We start from the raw sequence: 18,967 nt of genomic DNA, 5'->3' as shown, positions 1-18,967 counted from the left end.
CGGATTAAACAACCTAAACGGTTTTGTATAATAACATTAAAATACATATATTTATGTATATAAAAGTCAAATATACTAGAAAGTCTACATATTTACAAATGTAAAATGTAAATATTCTACCAAATAATCTTCACTTCATATACTTACGATGCTAATTAGTTTAGTATTGATTGTGGCAGCTATAATCCTCCTATTAACTAAATTATGAATTCAATGATCATTTAGCTCATCTAATCACATTTAACTTGACGGTTTAGACGGTTTTAACGATTTAAACGGTGCAACCATTTAATTCACCGTTTAGAGTCTAAACAACACGGGAGGTCTCTATTTTGCATTTAAACGATGTTTAAACGGTCTAAACGGCCGTTTAAGTGAACAATGATTTTAATAGGAGAGAGAAGAGCTATCTATTGATTAAAAGATAGTCTTATACACGTATTTCAAGATTATATGGGATGATCGTGTGGAATTATTCATATTATGAGTTATGTACCGAGAGCTGAATCATGTAAAGGATGGTCTCCTAAAGCGCTTAGAGGTGGGCACTCAGGCACTCATACCCCTGGAGGTCTGTAGTGAAGTGAGGGCACGGGGGCGTGGAATACAGGCAGCAAAAGCATAATTCCCTGCGCCACCACACACACATTCCCTCTCCTCTCCACTCACCCGTCACTGCCGACACTCCGGTAGCCCACGCACCTCCGCTGCCGTGCTCCCCTAACAACTGGTCGGATCCCCTGCTCCCTCCCCCCCTCCGTCCCGCCACGCGTTCGCTTGCTACCGGGCCAACAAGTGGAGCACACAGCGCCATCGGCCGCAGCGGATCCCGCGGGAGGTTGCCCCGGCCCTTTCTGTGCGTTACTGCTCGCTCTCGCTCTCCCCCCTCCGCCATCTTTTAGTGCTGTGCGGTGCTGTGCCCAGGCAGACAGAGTAGAAGGCGCGTGCTCTGCCCCAGTACCCCCCCTGCGCCGCCACCACCCCGGCTGCGCGTCCGGACGCTTCGAGCAGGTGCGTGCGGGTTCGCTAGATCGCCGCCGCGGAGCTTCCATTTCTGAGCGGGGTTGGTGGTGGTGCGTTTGGATCGAAAAATCCTGCAAAACCCGCGTGGCGGCGGCGTTGCTGTTTCTGTTGTGGTTCTGATCGCGTGTTGCTGGCTTGGGTTGATTGGTCAGGAAGGAAGGAATTGTGAGGGCGGAGCCGGAGATGATGCACGCCAAGTCGGAGTCGGACGTGACGAGCCTGGCGGCGTCGTCGCCGCCGCGGTCGCCGAAGCGTGGCGGCGGCGGCGCCGGCGGCGGCAACAACTACTACGTGCAGAGCCCGTCGCGGGAGTCGCACGACGGCGGGTACAAGTCCTCGTCGATGCAGGCCACGCCGGTGTACAACAGCCCCAACGAGTCGCCGTCGCACCCCTCCTACGGCCGCCACTCCCGCTCCTCCTCCGTCAGCCGCTTCTCCGGGAACCTCCGCAAGGGCGGCGCCGGTGCCGGCGGGGAGCGGAAGGCACTCAACGACAAGGGGTGGCCCGAGTGCAACGTCATCGAGGAGGAGGGGCCATACGAGGACCTCGCCGGCGACAGCGGACTCTCCCGCCGCTGCCAGATCATCCTCGGCTTCCTCACATTCGTACTGCTCTTCACCGTCTTCTGCCTCATCATCTGGGGCGCCGCGCGGCCGTACGAGCCCGAGGTCATCGTCAAGGTATACACATTCATACATCCTAGGAGCATCGGAGACTGAGCTTAATTCACTTTTTGAGCTGTTGAGCATATGGAATACTTGTTCCTCTTTGTTGGTTTCTGATTCAGTCAATATCTTTTTGGATTGGAAGGTCGGTAATTAACCCCCTAATCGAGCAATTGACGATCAATTACTAAAATTGACTCATGCCTCACTGTTCCTGCGGTAGGCGAGAAGGGTTACATCATCGAATTGGTTGGTGGTTCAGTTAGACAGTGATGTGTTGGAACTTAATGAGGAATGAGTGAGGAATGCAGATTGGGATTTAACAGTAGCAACTTGGTTTGTTGCTCATGTGCGCGCGTGTGGTTATAAGTAAATGGGTGAATTGGGGGGGGGGGGGGGGGGGGGGGTAGCCAGTAAGGCCAGTAAGCTTTGGTTAGAGTTGATTGGTTCAAGACTTCCAAGTTACAGAAGGTCAATTGATGGTTCTTAACAACCAGGTTAAATTTGTGCTTACAATTTCCAGTTCTTCTGAAACGGAAAACAATATTTGTTTTATTTATGTAGAATTAGAAATGAGAATCTGATACTGGTCTTAAATAAAGGACTGCAGTGAAGACTGAACAAAAGTCAAAACAGCAGTAGTATATTTATTTCATTGCAGATTGATAATGAGTTCTGATGGGGATGTTGCTGGCTGGCACTGCATTTAGCATGCTGACTTTTTTGCGCTACAACTCCTAATCATCACGTGATTTATCGCGAAACAAACTCATTTCAATAATGAAATTCGTTTTTTCTTTATGGTCTGCATTTATGGTCTGGGCTACTTGTCATGGTAAAAGTAAAATTTACTTCTCCGTAGATCTGAGTCTGCTGGTTGCCTCAAATCTGTCCTAAACCATGAACTTCTTTCACTTTTGTTTTGCGCAGAGCTTGGTGATGGACGACTTCTATGCTGGTGAAGGCACAGACCACAGTGGGGTGCCAACCAAATTGGTCACGACGAACTGTTCTCTGCACATATCCGTGTACAACCCTGCTACAATGTTTGGAATTCATGTCACCTCTGGCCCCATTCATCTGATCTATTCAGAGATCTCAATCGCGGTCGGCCAGGTATATCTATCCGTCATCTGTCCTTGCCTATTTATAACTGCTTTTAATTCTTATCCATGTATTGTCTGACAATACTACACCACTCGTACCGACAAAGTAAATTGCATGAGTAAATTCCATGTATTATCTTTCCTTCTCTCTATTTCACTCCTCAATTCAAGAGAAGATTGCATCGGTAAATCATTTTGCCAAGTGCTTGACCCTTTTATTCATCTTTTCCCAAACCATTGTATCAAAGGTATTAAAATGTTCGACTAAGTGACACAGAATTCTTTGTTGAGTCAATCGTACCAAAGCTGGAGTACTTCAGAACAAGACAATGTGAATGGTCCAGCAGATCAGCATGCATGTTGTTACTTGAATCCATGCTTATCCTCCAGTTCTCATCGTCTGTCTGCATTCATATTCCTCCACGTTAATGGTTGATTAAAATTCAGAATCGCTGCAAACTTACAGAATAACCACTGAATCTGATATACTGATCTCTCTTCCTGTGGTACACGCAGCTTCGCAGGTACTACCAACCGAGGAAGAGCCACCGTATGGTGACTGCGGTCATCCACGGCGAGAAGGTACCCCTCTACGGCGCCGGTGGCAGCCTGATGCTGTCCAGCACAGGCGGGGCGGTGCCCCTGACGCTGGACTTCGACCTGACCTCCCGGGGCTACGTGATCGGCAAGCTCGTGCGGGTGACGCACAAGGTGCACGTGACGTGCCCCGTCGTCGTCGACGCCAAGAAGACCAAGCCCATCAGGTTCTCCAAGAAGGCCTGCACCGTGTCCAAGGCCTGAGCTTGAGCATTTTTCCTGAATCGTGGTCGACGGACAAGTGTGTATTCTTGCAAAGATGCATGTATTTAGCTATCGTGTTGATGATGAAGAACAATAAGCACACGCATATGGTTTGTTTGAGCCTTTTGGTTTTGTCGATAAATGGCGCTGTAAGGCGGTATTCTCTTTTTACTTGTATCTTTTTAGGGTGTGATCTTAGAGATAGGTGATGGTCCTATCTGCAGCTTCAAACTTTGGTAACCACTCGGTGGTTTTTGAGAGAACATCAAACGACGGCGTGACATCATTTCCAGCAAGAGAAAAATCTGCAAAGAAAAAAAGAAAAATTGCTGAAATTTTTTTTAAGGATCTGGCGGTGGGCCAGTGGTAGGCTCATCACTTTGTGCTAATTTGGTACTTGTCAGATTCTACCACCATCTCATTGTCAAAGATTCAAGAAAGGGAGATAATGGTTGTGCGCATTTTGGAGGTAGGAATTTCGTAGGTTTTTCATTGCAAGAATTGTGAGATTTCTAGATTATTTGCTAAACTCTTGTGGCCTAAATGTTGGATGAACATTGAACAGCAACAATTCGATCTGGATCTGAATCCAGTTTGACTTGCGTCTGAAGATGAAGGTGCTGACCTCCATGGTCTAATCACATGCAGATGCAGCCAGTTCACTCCTTAAACCCCTACCTGATTCCGCGGTCGCAATCCCCGGCGGCCCAGCCCATGTGCTCCCCCTCCCCCGACGCGGCCATCACGTCGTCCGCACCAGGCCAGGACATTACCACACTGACACCTAGGCCCCACCACTGTCTGGGTCCCACACGTCATCCTCTCCACCGCGTGCTTGCGGAGTCGCGGCGCACGCCTCCGTCCGCCTTGCCGTTTGAACACTCGAGCTTGGGAGCCATTTACGGCGTCGCATCGCGCACTCGTTCCCCCCCGATTTCTTCGATCTCCTCGTGGGCGGTGGCGCGTCGTGCGGGCGAGCTCTGCCGCTGCTAGATCTCGGAGGAGAGGGAGGCGGAGGCGCCGCGCATTTCGTCGAGCAAGACAAGATGAGGGCGCGGCGGGTCGGGGCGCTGGTGCTAGTGGTGGTCCTCGCGCTCGCCGTGTCGGTGGTGTGGTCGGCGCGGCTGGACCTGGATGACGACGACGACTCGGACGTGCTGGACGAGCTGCTGGCCATCGACGAGGAGGCGGAGCGGGGCGAGCTGGATGGGGGAGGCGGCGACGGCGGGGGCGCGGCGGAGGCGGTGCGGCGGGCGCAGTCGATGGTGCTGGCGCTCGACAACGACAACGCGCGCCGCGCCGTGGAGGACCACGCGGAGCTGCTGCTCCTCGGGTACGCGCCCTGGTGCGAGCGCAGCGCGCAGCTCATGCCGCGGTTCGCCGAGGCCGCCGCGGCGCTGCGCGCCATGGGCAGCGCCGTCGCGTTCGCCAAGCTCGACGGGGAGCGGTACCCCAAGGCGGCCGCTTCCGTTGGGGTCAAGGGGTTCCCCACCGTGCTCCTCTTCGTCAACGGCACCGAGCACGCGTACCATGGCCTCCACACCAAGTGAGAACGCTGCTTACTCTCTTGTTTCGTTAGCATCATGGGAATTGCTTTTCATGTACCCTACGAATTGACTTGGAATTATCTATCTCCCTTGTTGATAGGGACGCGATAGTTACTTGGGTAAGAAAGAAGACTGGTGCGCCAGTCATTATGCTTCAGTCTAAGGATTCAGCTAAGGAGTTCCTTAAAAAGGATCAGACTTTTGTTATTGGACTATTCAAGAATTTTAAGGTACGTGAAATGCTGGATGTAAATACATTTTCAGGTTTTGCTTTGCTCCAATCGTTAAAACTTGTGGAATAAAGTTTATGGATTTGTTCAATTTTGCTTTTCCATATCCATCTTTTGGCAGGGAGCAGAATACGAAGAATTTGTGAAGGCAGCAACCACAGATGATGAAGTACAGTTTGTAGAAACCAGTGATAGGAGTGTTGCCAAAATTCTATTTCCAGGTATTACATCCGAAGAGCAATTCGTAGGCCTTGTTAAAAGCGAACCTGAGAAGTTTGAAAAGTTTGGTAAGTATCTTCTACCTATATTTGGATGCATATTGTCATCTTGTGTTCCTATACCATCCTGATTCTGTGAATCATGAACCCTCGAGTAAGATTTTCAACATGTTATAACTATGTCTGCCTTCCACGATCTCAATAGTAACAATTTCTCTTGCTCACTTTAGTGTAAGGTATTGAAGAACTTGCTATATAATTATGGGGTTTTCTAGATATTTCATCTAATTTGTGAAAAAACGAAGCTTACTGGTTAAATGCACTGAATACTGAAATAAATATGCTGGGTTAAGCTCCAGTTTTTGTTCCATGCAGCAACTCATACAGTGGGGTTTTGGGATTTTGCAGATGGGGACTTTGAAGAAAAGGCAATTTTGCGGTTTGTGGAGCTAAACAAGTTTCCCCTAATTACTGTATTCACTGAGCTCAATTCGGGCAAAGTATATTCAAGCCCTATTAAACTGCAGGTTGGCACTCTCTGTCCTTTCTCACATACTTTGCTGATCAATCTCATATTTAGATCCCAGGGATGCCTAAATTTATTAGAAGGGTGTGAGCTATTTATGTTTCGTTCAACTGCAATAAACCATTAACTGTAGAAATGTCCAACAGAAAATTATAATTTGTGATCCTTATGAAAGGACAGTTGGAGTTTACTCTCTTGCAAATTTGTTCTAGGTCTTCACTTTCTCAGAGGCTTATGATTTTGAGGATCTTGAATCTATGGTTGAAGAAGTTGCAAGAGCATTCAAGACAAAGGTGCTGACATATCAATGCTTTTATTTTGTTTCTGACCATGTACACATCACTTGAATGGCTGTTTTGGCTAAACATGTTTACTCCATGGTGTTGCAGATAATGTTTATATATGTGGACACTGCTGAAGAAAACCTTGCAAAGCCATTCCTCACTCTTTATGGTCTTGAATCAGAAAAAAAGCCTACTGTAAGTTTCACATTGGACTCAATTAATCACGCATGTCCCTTTTGCAGTAAACAACGTGTATGTACATGCGGTTCTATTCATCTATTGCTCATGTGTTCTATTAATCTGAAGTAGGAAGGAGTCAGATACTCAGATTACTTATTGGTTCAGACAATTGATTCCTTTATGATGTTGGAAATCACTATAGTTACTAGTCTGACCACTTGACAGCTGTCAACCGTCAACCTTTTCTATACTGTTTAATTGCACAGAATTACTTTTTTTGCTAAAGTTAGAAAGTTCACCAGGTTACAGCATTCGATACAAGCAATGGAGCCAAATATGTGATGGAGGCAGATATCAACGCAAAGAACCTAAGGGTATTGAGATATTTATTTTGATATTGTGTTATATCACCTGACAACTTGAGGCAGTTACTTAATTGTATTATGTACTGGACAACAGGAATTCTGCTTAAGTCTCCTAGATGGCACACTACCTCCGTACCACAAATCAGAACCAGTACCGCAAGGGGTAAGCTTTATTTATTTTGTTTAGATTTTGAATTCTCCAAGTGTATGTACCGGGATTGAATTCCCTAAGCATTTTAACTTTGAAATAATCACAGGTTCATGGTTCAGCATTATAACTTACTATTTCTAAAAAATGTAGGTCAACATTTCTTCGTAACAATCTTCTTTGCATTTGAGAAAGTTAGTGTAGTAAAGCAGCAAGGATGTTTACCAATGAGGGGCTCACGAGTGTTCTGTGTGTGAAAACCAACTTGCATGATCTTTACATTGCTATTGACCTGCTTGTTTTTAAATTTTTTGGGGGTATTTATCTCTTGTGAAATTTGTTTAACCACTGACCGGTATTTTTTACCCTACATTTTGCAGAAGGGACTTGTTGAAAAAGTTGTTGGTCGTACATTTGATTCTTCTGTGCTGGAAAGTCCTCAAAACGTATTCCTTGAGGTATATGGCATATTCTACTTGTTCTCTTTTATTCATCAAAGTTATCTCTTCTCATTTTAAATGCACAAATAATTGTGTTCTATAAATGATCTTACACTTTCTTTTTTTTACCTTTTAAACAAAAGGTTTATACACCTTGGTGTGTTGACTGTGAGGCGATAAGTAAAAATATCGAGAAGTTGGCCAAGCATTTCAGTGGGTTGGAGACTCTTAAATTTGCACGCATAGATGCTTCTGTGAATGAACATCCTAAATTGAAGGTGAGTCGATCTTTGCATTTCCATCATAGGGAAAATGCATAGAAATATCAGATAGTGGTAACCTTTTCTATATGCTCATGCGTTGCATGTTGCCGACATGAATTTCAATTTTCCATCTAGTATTCTGTGCTAGAAGATGCTTATCAAAGACATTTATTTTGTTTTGCAATACTTTCTGAGGTGTAAAATTAGATAGCTGTGAGGTAACTATTCTCTGTAAAATCATGAGCTTCACACATGCAGACCGTCCGCTGTCTACACGCATGGACACTGCCCACACTCCACACACGCAGGCACACCACACGGCACAAGTGTTCACCCATTATTCACGACAGATGCTCTGATGCATGGACTTGCGAAACAACTTGGAAAATATAAGTTCATGAGTCCTCGTGCACAGAAGATGGGATTCTGTATGATTCACTGCACGTATTAGCTAGCTGACAATATATGTCAACTCTTGTTTAGAGGTACTTTCCTTTGGCTACTAGAAGTTCAGTTTGGTGCATCGCGGAGTCTCCAAATGGATTGATCTGAGTCGACATAGATATGTCAATTTTTAACTTCTGAATTTCACTTCAATATTGTCCATGCTTCTGCGCAGGTGAACAATTACCCAACGCTCTTCATTTATCCTGCCGAAGACAAAAACAACCCGGTATGTCTACAGAAACAAATGCAAACATGGTGTTAAGTTAATTCTTTCCGCCTCACGTTAGTGACGTGCTGCTGCACTATATTTTGCAATGCAGATCAAAGTTTCAAAGAAATTAAGTGTCAAGGACATGGCCAAATTCATCAAGGAGAAGCTGCAAATCTCAGACGTGGAGACGGTAGCGGCCACGGACAATGCCCCAGCTGCGGAAAATATCAAGGATGAGCTATAGCCGGTAGTCCAGTGAAGGAAAAAAATTGGAGCATGCTTGTGCGTTGCGCCAATGTGATAACAGAACTTTCTTTGTTCGCGTGTTGTAACTTGTATTAAGGTGAAATAGAATAGGTAAAAGATCAAACGGACATGTAAATCAATTTTAATAGCTTCCATAAATGAAAATCCCAGGTTTTACTTCCGAAGTTCCAAGGTCAAAATTCAGCTGTCTTCCAATAGACTGCAATTTTATACATGAGTAAAATACACCGGTGGTCCTTTAACCTATCTTGTGGTATCATCCGGGATTCTAAACTCTCAAATATATTTTCAAGTCCTCAAACTTTCTCAAGATGTCATCTGGGTCCATAAACTTTCAAAATGCATGTTTAGGCCTTCAAAGTGCATGTTTAGGCCCGCAAACTTGTCCTCAGGTTTCATTTGGATTCTTAAACTCTCAAAATACATTTTCAAATCTTAAAACTTACCACATGTCGCTTATGACGGTGCTTCCTCTTTGTTCGTTGCCTTCACAACCACCTTATGCTAATGATCACGTATGTGTTGCTTAGCGCTTGATTGGAGATCTTAAAATGCATCTTGAAAGTTCTTACGTACTGTCTGAAAATATATTTTGAAAGTTTAGAGATCCGGATGGCATCCTAAGACTGAGACAGATAAGTTCATATATACCTGAAATGCATTTTTACAGTTTAAGCTCCAAAATACAGCTGTCTTTAGCCTTTTTCAGACAGATTACCTCACTTACTCAAGTCTCGCTACAGGAGCGCGCAATCCGGTTGACCGCGAGCATCGCACGTGGGCATTGCTTGCCTGCCAGTTTTGTTTGCATCCGGCGTGAACAGTTCCTGCCTGCATGAACCAGGCAGGACATCGCAAAAATAACTGAACACACTCGCGCCAATGTTTGCCGCTCATCCATTTACATGGCGCCAAAATGAACCAGGCAGGACACAATACACGGCGCATTTTTACCGCGAGTGTCAAGTCCAGAATATCCTTTTTACTCACAGATTTCTTGGCGCAATTTTTACCGCGATGACAAATTAGCATTAGCACAAATCAAGCACCCTTAGCCCTATAAAAGCCACCAGTCCAGAATCTCCTTTTTACTCACAGATTTCTTGGCGTAATTTTTACCGCATGACAAATTAGCATTAGCACAAATCAAGCACAATTAGCCCTATAAAAGCTACGAGCGCACAGTACATGACAAGTTCATCAGGAATCACCCATGTATTTTACTCTTTATATATTCTTAAAAAGAAAATAGTTCAAACTATGAGTGCTTCTCAAATATATCTACTTTTACCAAGCCGAACTGTTTTTGCAATCAGGCCTCCACAGCACAGCACCAAGCAGTGCGCAAAGCGCCCAGGCCCATCGTGTTTTCAGAAACACTAAACCAATTTAATGATAAATTTTTTATTGAATCGTAGGGCTTTCCCTTCTCCGAAGAGGAGGAGCCCTTCCAGAAATTCTCAGTGGCCCATAGGGCGTAGAGGGGGTTTGGAAATAGTTTTCAACCAGCAATTGACGCGTCTCGGTATTACCACACTAGCTGCGTCATTGTCATTGCCCCAAGCGCAAAGATGTTTTCTGCAGCTCGCCCACCCCTACTCTTACGCCGCTTTTGTTTGGTAGAGCTCCATCTGATTTTAGTTTTTTATGAGAGCTGATTCTCTGAGAGAAGTGATTCTCTTTGATTTTTTAGAATAAATTAGGATCGTGCCCATGCGTTGCTACGGGCAAAACAAAATTCCATCTATGACCACCTATAGTCGCCTTAAATGATATAGTCATTTTTGCATCGGATTCCACAAGCACTATAAATTACTCATTCAACTTTAACATAGGTTTTTTTAGAACATTTAACTTTAACATATATGTACAAGGTTCAGTAGCGTACTCTACTATTCTCTACTAATGAAAGCAACCCCATATTCAGATTTGAGGGTTAGGAGCCAAAAGATGAACTTAAAACAAATACAAAATTTGGGAGCTTCAAAATAAATGACTTTGCAAAATCCTAAGTCCTAACTGCATGTTTGTTTGAAAACATTGAGATTTGGCAATAGCTCTCATGATTCATTTGGTTAATGGACAGTGTTCAGGCTGCCAGCTAATCCAAATAAGGAACTCGGAAATAGTATGGAGAAATTAAAATTCACAATGACACACTATATTTCAGATCACATATCCACAGAGCATAAAAAGTCAGTCAGTATCAATATGCCGTCCATTAGATAAGCCATATCCTGAAGTAACATAAGTGTTCATAAAAGGAGCATCAACAATGTTGTTCCATGAGGCACATCTGCTGAGGAGCCTTCCTGTCCGATGTCAAAATTGCTTGACACATCTGCTGAACTTGAAGCACTTTCAGGACTCTTAAAAGCTTGGTCCGTAGTTTCTGTTGAGAGTAATCGGGTTTGCACCATTTGCACCATAAAACGAGAAGCTTGGACCACAAGTTTCTGCTTATTTGAAATAACATGCGAACTACCCCTGAATTACCATATAAACCAAACCACATGGCCATCATTACTGGCTGATGTATTGTACGATTTATCAACTTGCCTTGTGTTTGTCCGAAAGTGCAAGATAGTGCTGGAAGAACATGACAGACATTGTTTCAATCTGGACCCAAAATAATACACATGTGAGAATAACCATCAAAGAAATGCCTTGAAAAAACAGAGGACAAATGAGCAACCAAACATTTCAAGTTCTTTAATTTCTTTCGAGAAATACAATCTAATGAGTTGAGATAGGATAACAGTATGCAAATTAGAAGGTATATTGGAGAATTTTTGCAAAACCTTCGCCAAGTATGGTTGGGACATTATCATGGTTATCAGCCTCAAGACTGAATTCCCAGTCATATATATGGAAACCAGAAAACATAATGTCAAGAACACTAATGTATCAGAAAACTCCAGCATTTCACCAAGCAACAATAGTTGCCTTGATGCAAATTGATATTATGACAGCTCATAACAAAAATTTGACTGCTATTGAAGCATGAAAAAAAAAATTATATTAATTCAACTCTTTCTACAGATGTGCAGACTAATAACACTGTATGCTATTCAGAAAAAAACTTGCACCGGCCATAATTAGTTCATCCTCTAGCATAAGGAAAAAATTAGACCCTAACTAAACTGCTAGATCTGAAAATTCTCAGTAAAACTTGGATTCATCAATTCGATGGAATGCCTACTTATTCCTCAAACCATTGATCAAATGGGGAAAAGGTTTGGAAACCTCACCTCAGAAAAAATGCTACTCCTTATCACCCTTGCTTTCATTTCAGTTGGTAATTGACACCTTGCTTTTGGATTCATGAGTGAGACCACCACATAGCCTATCTTAGGATGACAGATTCAATTAGAATTCAGGAAAAAATATCTAGATAATTAGATGGTTTGCGTCTGTATGAGCCCATGGCCATCCAGTCATGTATACTATTTGGTCAAATTATCAGAGTCCACATAAGTATTGTGCTCTCATAACCTCATTCATGCTCAATGGCCAAACAATTTCACAGACCTGTGGATTCATTTAGCATCCTCAATTCAGAGTTTCTTCAAGTCAGCAACAGCTTCAACACCAGAGCCTAGCACCTCTGCATGAATATAACAAGATTAAACAAGAACCTTTGCCAAAAGGTCCATCAATGAAGATTGTTCATTAGAAACAAACATTTATATGGATAAAGAAAGCCAAATTGCCAGGTTAACAACAAATTCAGCACAAAGAACAGCTTCAGATGACAGTCCAGTCGACATAAGTTCCTTCTCAATTTCTTCCCTAGTCAATTTTCCTATAGCAATGAACAAATAAACTAATGCATGGGTATTCATCAAATTGTCACAAATAGTTTATATAGAAAAAGCGCAGCTAAGATAATCTGTTGCTCAGTTCAATAATTGTAGAAAAGGACCAGGGCTCCGTGATAAGTGATTACTTGTTAATTACAATTTCAAGACAAAGACAAACATGAGCTGATGAGGACTAACAAGTATGGGTAGAATAAAATGGTCCATGTCACCATCTAATGAACCAACAAGTGCTCTTAGTAGTAGCTGTTAGGAATAGCACTTGTATTCATAACAGGGGCTCTAGGCCCATATATATATACAGGTACAAGAAGGGGAAAATATACAGAAAACCCCCTAATAGAAAAGGTAAACACCAACAGTACATATACATCTAACACCCCCCCTCAAACTCATGGTGGATCAAGAACACTGAGTTTGGAGAGGAAAAATCTATGCTGAATACGTGTCTGTGCCTTGGTAAAGAAATCAGCCAGCTGCAATTCGGAAGGCACATACTGAAGAGCAATAACCCCATCCTGAACCTGTGAACGTGTATAAGAAACATCCACACCAATATGCTTAGTAAGCTCGTGCTTCACTGGATCACGAGCAATACTGATAGCTCCTGTACTGTCAGACAAAAGAGGAGTCGGCACAGAAACTGAAACACCAAAATCCTCAAGCAACCACCGTAACCAAGTCACCTCTGCCGTCACAAATGCCATAGCACGCAACTCAGCCTCAGCACTCGAACGAGAAACTGCTACCTGCTTCTTAGTCTTCCAAGCAATAAGGGAACCACCAAGAAAAACACAATAGGCAGAAAGAGACCGACGATCAGAAGGATCACTAGCCCATGTAGCATCACAATAAGCCGTGAGATGTAAGGAACTAGAGCGTGGAAAGAATAGACAGCGTGAAATAGTCCCACGAAGATAACGTAAGACGCAAAGAAGATGACTATAATGAAGATGAGAAGGAGCTGAAACAAACTGACTCAGAATATGCACAGCATGAGATATATCAGGACGAGTAACACCAAGATAAACAAGACTCCCAACGATATGTCGATAACGAGTGGGATCCTCAAGGGGCTCACCATCAGTTGCGCGAAGATGAACATTAAGTTCCATGGGAGTCTCAACAGTCCGATGATCAGTAAGAGAAGCCCGATCAAGAAGATCCTGAATATACTTTTCTTGAGACAAATAGAAGCCTTCGGGCATAGAAGAAACCTCAATCCCAAGAAAGAAACTAAGAGGACCAAGATCGGACATAAGAAACGTCTCACTGAGACGGGCCTTGACAAAGGCAATATACTGAGAATCATCGCCAGTAATGATCATATCATCGACATAAAGGAGGAGAAGAGTCCGACCTCGAGGTGAAGTATGTACAAACAGGGCAGGATCATGTGCACTGGCAGAAAACCCAGCAACAGTGACCACGGAGGCAAAACGCTGAAACCAAGCACGAGGAGCTTGTTTTAGCCCATAAAGTGAGCGACGAAGACGACAAACCATACCCTCAGGAACAGAATACCCAGGCGGCGGCTGCATATAGACCTCCTCACGCAGCTCACCATTAAGGAAGGCATTCTTGACATCAAGCTGAGAAATGGACCACCCACGAACAGAGGCCACAGCAAGAAGGGTGCGAACAGTGGTCATGTGAGCAACTGGAGCAAAAGTCTCGTCATAGTCACGACCATGCTCCTGCTGAAAACCACGAGCAACAAGACGAGCTTTATAGCGCTCAAGAGAGCCATCAGAGCGAGTCTTCACCTTATAAACCCACTTGCATGTAATAGGGCGCACATTGGCAGGACGAGGAACAAGGTCCCACGTGTGAGTGCGCTCAAGAGCGGCAATCTCCTCAGCCATAGCGTGTTGCCATTCCGGATGAGAAAGAGCATCACGATAAGATGACGGCTCCGAAAGAACAGCGGCAGCATAAGCAGAAGGAGAATACTAATCAGGACGCCTACGAAGACGATGACTATGACGAAGAAGCTGCTCAGGAGGTGAATCCTCTGAAAGAGAGGCCTCAGTAGGAGAAGAAGGCATATCAGACGAAGAAGGCACAATAGAAGATGGCACATCAGAAGAAGATGGCACATCAGAGGGCTGAACTCTACGAGTATAGACATGTGTCACCGGTGGCTTTATAGAAAAATCAGTAGGACATTCCAGAGAAGTAGACTCCGGGGAAAGCACATCAGCACGATGAACAGGCGAGGAGACTACAGGGGGGACCATGTGAGGAGGTGCCGGACGAGATAAAGGGGTGATGGCAATAGAAGTATCTTGTAATATTAAGAAGGAGAGGGGATCGACCAAAGACTCCGGGGAAACATCAGAAGAAGGATGAGGATAGAAAGGACGGGATTCATCAAAAATAACATCCCGAGAAATCCGCATCCTACGTCCAACTGGGTCCCAACAACGATATCCCTTATGCTCAGAACTATAGCTAAGAAAAACACACTCGACAGATTGAGCAGTCAGCTTCGTGCGTTCACGAGGTGCAAGAAGCACATAGCACACACAACCAAAGAGACGAAGACTAGAATAGTCAGGCACCTTATTCAGAAGACGCTCAAAAGGAATCTCACCATGAAGCGCAGAAGAAGGTTGAATGTTAGTCAAATAAGTGGCTGTAGACACAGCCTCAGCCCAAAAGTGAGGCGGAACAGAAGAAGCAAGCAGAAGAGTACGAGCAGTCTCAAGAAGATGACGATGCTTGCGTTCGGCCACACCATTCTGAGCATGGGCGCTAGGATAAGAAAACTGAGTAAGAGTGCCCTGCTCAGAGAGAACCTGACGAAGGGCTACTGAAAGGTACTCGCCTGCAGAGTCAGCACGAAAGACACGGATAGAAGTGTCAAAATGAGTGCGGATCATAGAAGTAAAAGACTTGTAGATGGATAAGGCCTCGGTACGATGTTTCATAAAATAAATCCATGTATGACGAGAAAAATCATCTATGAATATAATATAGTATCGATGGCCCCCTTTAGAAACAAAGGGAGCAGGACCCCAGACATCCAAATGAACAAGATCAAAAGGACGCTGTGACACAGACTCACTAGAATGATAGGGAAGCTGAATTTGCTTGCCCAACCGACAACCCTGACACTGCGCTAAAGACTCATGACCTGGAACAGAACCTAGAAGACCACGACGAATCAAACTAGATAGACGGGAGCCACATAGATGACTCAAGCGATGATGCCACTGATCAAAAGATGCGGTCGACGAAGCAGCCAAAGCGGAGCCAACTAGACTGACGGGCGCAGCGGAAGGAAGATGAAGCCAGTCAAGCTCCCAAAGACGCTGAGAATCACGACGACGAGGGCCAGTACCAACCAGCTGACCCGTGCGACGATCCTGAACATAACAAAAATCAGGATCAAGAATGACACGACAGTCATCATCAGTAAGCTGGCCAGCGGACATGAGCTGCATGGTCAGATTGGGAACATAAGAAACATTAGGGACATGAAAAGAGTCGGATAGGAGAGTTCCATGTCCGACAACAGGAAGAGAAGAACCATCGGCTCTATGAACAGTAGGAGAACCAGGTGGAGACCGTATGGAAGAAAGACAGGTGCAATCAGGAGTCATATGAAACGAAGCACCAGAATCAAGAATCCATGGACAAATACCTGGAGTAGACGTGGAAGGTGATCCCAAAGCGGAAGATTGCGAAGCAGCAGCAGCAGAACCTATAGGTGCAGAGGGCTGAGTCACAGAACCCGCAGCACCTGGTGACGTAGAGGTAACAAGGCGATTGAGCAACCTGATGATCTCCTGTGTCTCAGAACCAGCAGAACTCCTCTGAGGACTTCCAAAACTAGAACCACCAGTAGCACTAGCACCCAACGAAGAACGAGCAGAACCATCAGCAGCACTAGGACCCTGTGAAGAATGTCCACCGCGGCGAGACTGACCCTCACGAGACTGAGCCTTCTTCTTCCTGTAACAAAATGCCTCCACATGATTATCTTTGCCACACCAATCACATTTAAGACCACCCCCTCGACTCTCAGAAGAAGGCACCGCAGGACGAGTAGAGGAGCTGGCAGCCAAAACTGAAGAATATCGCATCAATCCAGCAGCAATAAGGCGAGTCTCCTCATTACGAACAGCAGCAAGAGCCTCCATCAGGGAGACACAGGGATGGCGAGCAAGCAGCTGTGCACAAAGTGGCTCAAACTCATCCCGAAGACGCGTCAAGAAGTCGTAGGTGCGACGAAGCTCAAGAGCCTGCTGCTGACCCAGGTAGGACTGGCAGGTGCTAGGAGACAATGGAGGACTAAGAGTGTCGAGCTGGCGCCAAATAGTAGAAATCTGACCATAGAAATCATCAACGGTACCATCACCCTGTCGAACGAGCTACTCCTGACGAATGGCTGCAAGAAAAGTAGACTGACCAGTGGGCTCATAACGTGTGCGAAGAAAAGCCCACATCTGATGTGCAAAATCAAGCTTAATAATATCAGCCGAAACCCTGTCCTCAATGCTAGCAACAAGAAAATAGAAGCAGCTCAAGCATCCTCATCAACCCATGTCCGGTATGCAGTAAACTGAGACTCATACGACACAAGACCATCATCATAATCAGCAAGGAGCTTCGCCACATCTGCATCATGAGTAGCAAGCAACCGATCCATCTCTTCAGCCGTAGCCTTCTCTGGAATCACTGGCTTCGTAGGAAGCACCGGGTATGTAGGAGCAGTAGGACGAGGTGGACAAGGCAACTCACCGGTAAGAAACTCCCAAAGACGAAGACCACGCATATGAATCCGTAGACGAGGAACCCAATCGCGATAGTTGTTACCATTGAACAGTACCGGGCAACGTAACACTGGGACACCACCAAACGAAGGAGTCGAAGGAGCCATGGCAACGGCAAGAGCGCAAGGAAAACAGCGGCGGGCGACGGCGAGAGCGCAGAAGAAAAGCGGCGCAAGCATTTTTTTTCCTTTTTTTTTGACGGGACCTAACTCCTTCACAGGAGTCTTATCCTGTCACGTGGTCTGCACCGCACTGCACAGCACAGGCGGACGAGCGGGGCAGCCACGAGGTGCCAGAGCAGAGTGGCGCGAGCGGGTAGGCCGCGACTCCGGCGGGACGGGCGGAGCGCCGGGGCAGCACGGGCGGCGACTCCGGCGGGGCGGGCAGCGTGGGTGGCGATTCCGGCAGGCGGGTGGAGAGCTGGACGACGACGAGTCCGGCGGGTGGAGAGCCGGACGGGCAGCGGCCGGAGTTGACGGAGGAGAATAGCACGCAAGTGCAACGTGCGGAGGAAAAAAAAGGAACCCTAGGGCAGATTGGGAAGAAACCTAACCCTAGTTCAGCTCTGTACCATGTTAGGAATAGCACTTGTATTCATAACAGGGGCTCTAGGCCCATATATATATACAGGTATAAGAAGGGGAAAATATACAGAAACCCCCTAATAGAAAAGGTAAACACCAACAATACATATACATCTAACAGTAGCAAGTGCCAAACTCTAAAAGGCAAACAATTTCGGAGTTGAAGGGTGTTTTCTGGACTCTAGCAAGAGCTGAGTAGGCTTAAAAATGACTTGTTCCATTAAAAAAAGAAATGTTTGTCCTCTAGTTCATTATTAAAAATGTAAGAAGCTGAAGAAGATATACAATCATCATACTTTGATTTGCAGTCTGATGTTACAAGTTACCATAATTTGCCAGCTCCCAAAGCTACACACAGAGTACAATAGGCAAGAAGATAACATAGTATAACAATTAGCAATGAACAGGTGATAGGTCATTAGCTGAATTTGGGCATACCTTGTCAACGATAACACAAACTTCAGTGAACAAATGTTCTAGTATGGAGTACATGTTCAAAGAACTTGGGAAAGCAGTGGCTAGAAGATTGCCCGGCAAAAATTCAGGAAGCTTCCTGCTTTCATCAGTTGATCCATTGTGACATCCCTAGTGATTAAAAGGATAAATTAAGAGAAATTAAGAAAGAGATTAGAAACAAATCAAATTTGCAAAGTGTCAAATTCAAGAAAACCTTTCAAATTCTAGCTAAGTGTAAAAATACCCCCAAATGGCACTCACATGGGTAGGAAATAAAAACAGATTTTTATATAAGAACTCAACTTTTGGCAAACGTAAAAGTGGTAGAACTTTTCAAATTGAACAACTATCTTAATTGGCACTTTTTCTGATTTTGAGTGGAGGGCATTCAAAAACTAGGTCAAAGTTGGGTCAAATTCAAGCTAAATTCAAATTAACCTTGCCCCCCGTTCTACCAAAGTTTGCACAACTTTATCTTTAAAATTAGCAAGTTTTTCACCCATCAGCCTTTGTAGAAGTTATAGTCCATAGTTCAAGCTCCAACTTTTATATTTGAAATTTTCAAAGTTTAGTTCAAAATTTCGGAGCAAAACTGCACCAAAG

At 44.8% G+C, this 18,967-nt stretch overlaps 2 protein-coding genes and 1 non-coding gene across 5 annotated transcripts; 2 read left to right on the top strand and 1 right to left on the bottom strand.

Annotated features, from left to right (window-relative positions):
• Positions 1 to 658: 658 nt before the first annotated feature.
• On the top strand, positions 659 to 3,767 carry LOC117852512 (NDR1/HIN1-like protein 1). Of its 3 annotated transcripts, none has more exons than XM_034734621.2 (4): positions 659 to 1,063; positions 1,176 to 1,704; positions 2,620 to 2,805; positions 3,312 to 3,767. In XM_034734621.2, the coding sequence occupies exons 2-4, from the start codon at positions 1,207 to 1,209 to the stop codon at positions 3,594 to 3,596; spliced, it is 969 nt and encodes a 322-aa protein (XP_034590512.1). In that variant the 5' UTR covers positions 659 to 1,063; positions 1,176 to 1,206; the 3' UTR covers positions 3,597 to 3,767. The 3 variants fall into 3 exon arrangements, with proteins under 3 accessions (XP_034590512.1, XP_034590511.1, XP_034590510.1); XM_034734620.2 differs by having other exon boundaries at positions 659 to 1,073; XM_034734619.2 differs by having other exon boundaries at positions 660 to 1,011.
• Positions 3,768 to 4,455: 688 nt separating this feature from the next.
• On the top strand, positions 4,456 to 8,886 carry LOC117852511 (protein disulfide isomerase-like 1-5). Its single transcript, XM_034734618.2, has 12 exons — positions 4,456 to 5,142; positions 5,244 to 5,373; positions 5,495 to 5,660; positions 6,000 to 6,118; positions 6,330 to 6,410; positions 6,507 to 6,596; positions 6,884 to 6,955; positions 7,041 to 7,109; positions 7,475 to 7,552; positions 7,678 to 7,812; positions 8,417 to 8,470; positions 8,565 to 8,886. The coding sequence occupies exons 1-12, from the start codon at positions 4,643 to 4,645 to the stop codon at positions 8,697 to 8,699; spliced, it is 1,629 nt and encodes a 542-aa protein (XP_034590509.1). The 5' UTR covers positions 4,456 to 4,642; the 3' UTR covers positions 8,700 to 8,886.
• A 1,254-nt stretch (positions 8,887 to 10,140) lies between these two features.
• LOC117854308 (U4 spliceosomal RNA) lies at positions 10,141 to 10,288 on the bottom strand. The gene has a single exon (XR_004640238.1). It is a non-coding gene; the product is annotated as a U4 spliceosomal RNA (small nuclear RNA).
• Between the last annotated feature and the right edge of the window lie 8,679 nt (positions 10,289 to 18,967).

This window comes from Setaria viridis, chromosome 4 (genome assembly GCF_005286985.2).
Source record: "Setaria viridis chromosome 4, Setaria_viridis_v4.0, whole genome shotgun sequence".
NCBI lineage: Eukaryota > Viridiplantae > Streptophyta > Magnoliopsida > Poales > Poaceae > Setaria > Setaria viridis.
The sequence above is the reverse complement of the archived record's forward strand: the minus strand, read 5'-3'. Positions and strand labels throughout refer to the sequence as shown.